The following is a 1651-nucleotide window of genomic DNA, read 5'->3' as shown; positions in this document are numbered from 1 at the left end:
ACTCTCTCTCTCTCTCTCTCTCTCTCTCTCTCTCACGCTGGTACCCTCCCCTTCTTTTTTCTCATTCTTTCTGTTTTCATCCCTCCCATCTGCCTTTCTGTTTGCCAGTCCATAACTCACACAAACACAAAAATGGAACAAACAAAAGAAATCCCAGTGTAATAATCTTAGAAGTCAAGTCAGCTATACCGACCAGATGGTGCGGGGAAAACTTGGGACAATAGTATTGTCACACTGAGACTGAGCTGAGATATGAATAAGAGGAGGAGACGACACTAGAGTGCCCCTAGACCGTCTGACGACGAATAATCACACACACACACACACATACACACACACACACACACACACACACGCACACACACGCACACACACACGCGCGTGTGCGCCCGCGTTTTTTTTAACGCGCACACACACACACACACACACACACACACATACACGCATCTAAGATTCCCTCCCCTCTTCCCCCTCCCACACACATACCCCCCTTCCCACTCCACACACATACCCCCCTCTTTCCCCTCCCACACACATACCCCCCTCTTCTCCCTCCCACATACATAACCACCCTTCCCACTCCACACACATAGCCCTCTTTTTCCCCTGCCTCCGCACACACCCGGCCACCCCTCTGCTCACCTTCTGCGCCTTCCTCTTGTCCGCCCTCTGGTTCTGATGGTAGATCCGGCTGAAATTGCTCACGATGACCGGAACTGGCAGCGCGATGACCAGCACACCACTCAGTGAGCACACACCGCCCACAATCTTGCCTGTGATGGTGTCTGGGGTCATATCGCCGTACCTGGGGAGAACAAGGAGGAGACAATGTAACCTTTTTCCATGTTTTTTAAAAAACAATTTGGGGGAGGAGGAGGAGTTGGAACGTCATTTTTGTGAGGGAATTATCATCATCATCATCATCATCATCAGCATCATCATCATCATCATCACCATCACCATCATCATCATCATCATCATCATCACCATCACCTTCATCATCATCATCATCATCATCGGCAGGAACAAAACACCGCACGTCGCGGAGAACAGGTTGAGCTAGCAAGACTGCGGTAGGACCGTCATTGGAGCGTGAGATGGTATCAGGACTTTGTGAATGAGGAGCTCAACCCACGTTGCCGAAGATGCAACCATGAAAAGGAGAATGTCAAACATATTATGTTTGAATGTCCAGGAACAATGGTAATTCGAATGGGGTTATTTGGACGAGTGGAGGTGCCTCTGAATATAATAACAATGGAGCCGAAAAAGAGCTCGAAAATTTCTTCGTGGAGTCCACCAGGCCCATTAAGGTAAAAAAAAATAAATCATCATCATAATTGTTGTAGGTATGATGGAAAAAAAGCAAAACATTGGAGGAGTATTTCGATTTCATAACACTGTAAAATAAGTTCATCATCATCATCATCATCATCATCATCATCATTATCATCATCATCATCATTGTTTGGAAAGCAGAGTAGGAGGGAGAGTCTTGTATGAATTTCAGACAAAATGACGTAACAATATAAAATGTTTAAAATTTGTTTAACGGCTCAATGTTTCGCCTCATCATCATCATCATCATCATCATCATCATCATCATCATCATCATCATCATCATCATCATCATCATCATCATCATCATCAT

At 45.4% G+C, this 1651-nt stretch overlaps 1 protein-coding gene across 1 annotated transcript in view; it reads right to left on the bottom strand.

Moving 5' to 3' along the window:
• LOC101856158 (potassium voltage-gated channel protein Shal) overlaps positions 1-1651 on the bottom strand; it is a 187575-nt gene that overhangs the window by 17665 nt on the left and 168259 nt on the right. Inside the window, exon 2 of the mRNA XM_005091685.3 lies at positions 643-805. Within this exon, the coding sequence (XP_005091742.1) occupies positions 643-805 (163 nt within the window). The remainder of the gene's footprint in view (positions 1-642; positions 806-1651) is intronic.

The sequence above is a fragment of the Aplysia californica genome, unplaced genomic scaffold (assembly GCF_000002075.1).
Source record: "Aplysia californica isolate F4 #8 unplaced genomic scaffold, AplCal3.0 scaffold00034, whole genome shotgun sequence".
Taxonomy (NCBI): Eukaryota; Metazoa; Mollusca; class Gastropoda; order Aplysiida; family Aplysiidae; genus Aplysia; species Aplysia californica.
Note: the sequence above shows the minus strand (reverse complement) of the source record. Positions and strands in the feature narration are given on the sequence as shown.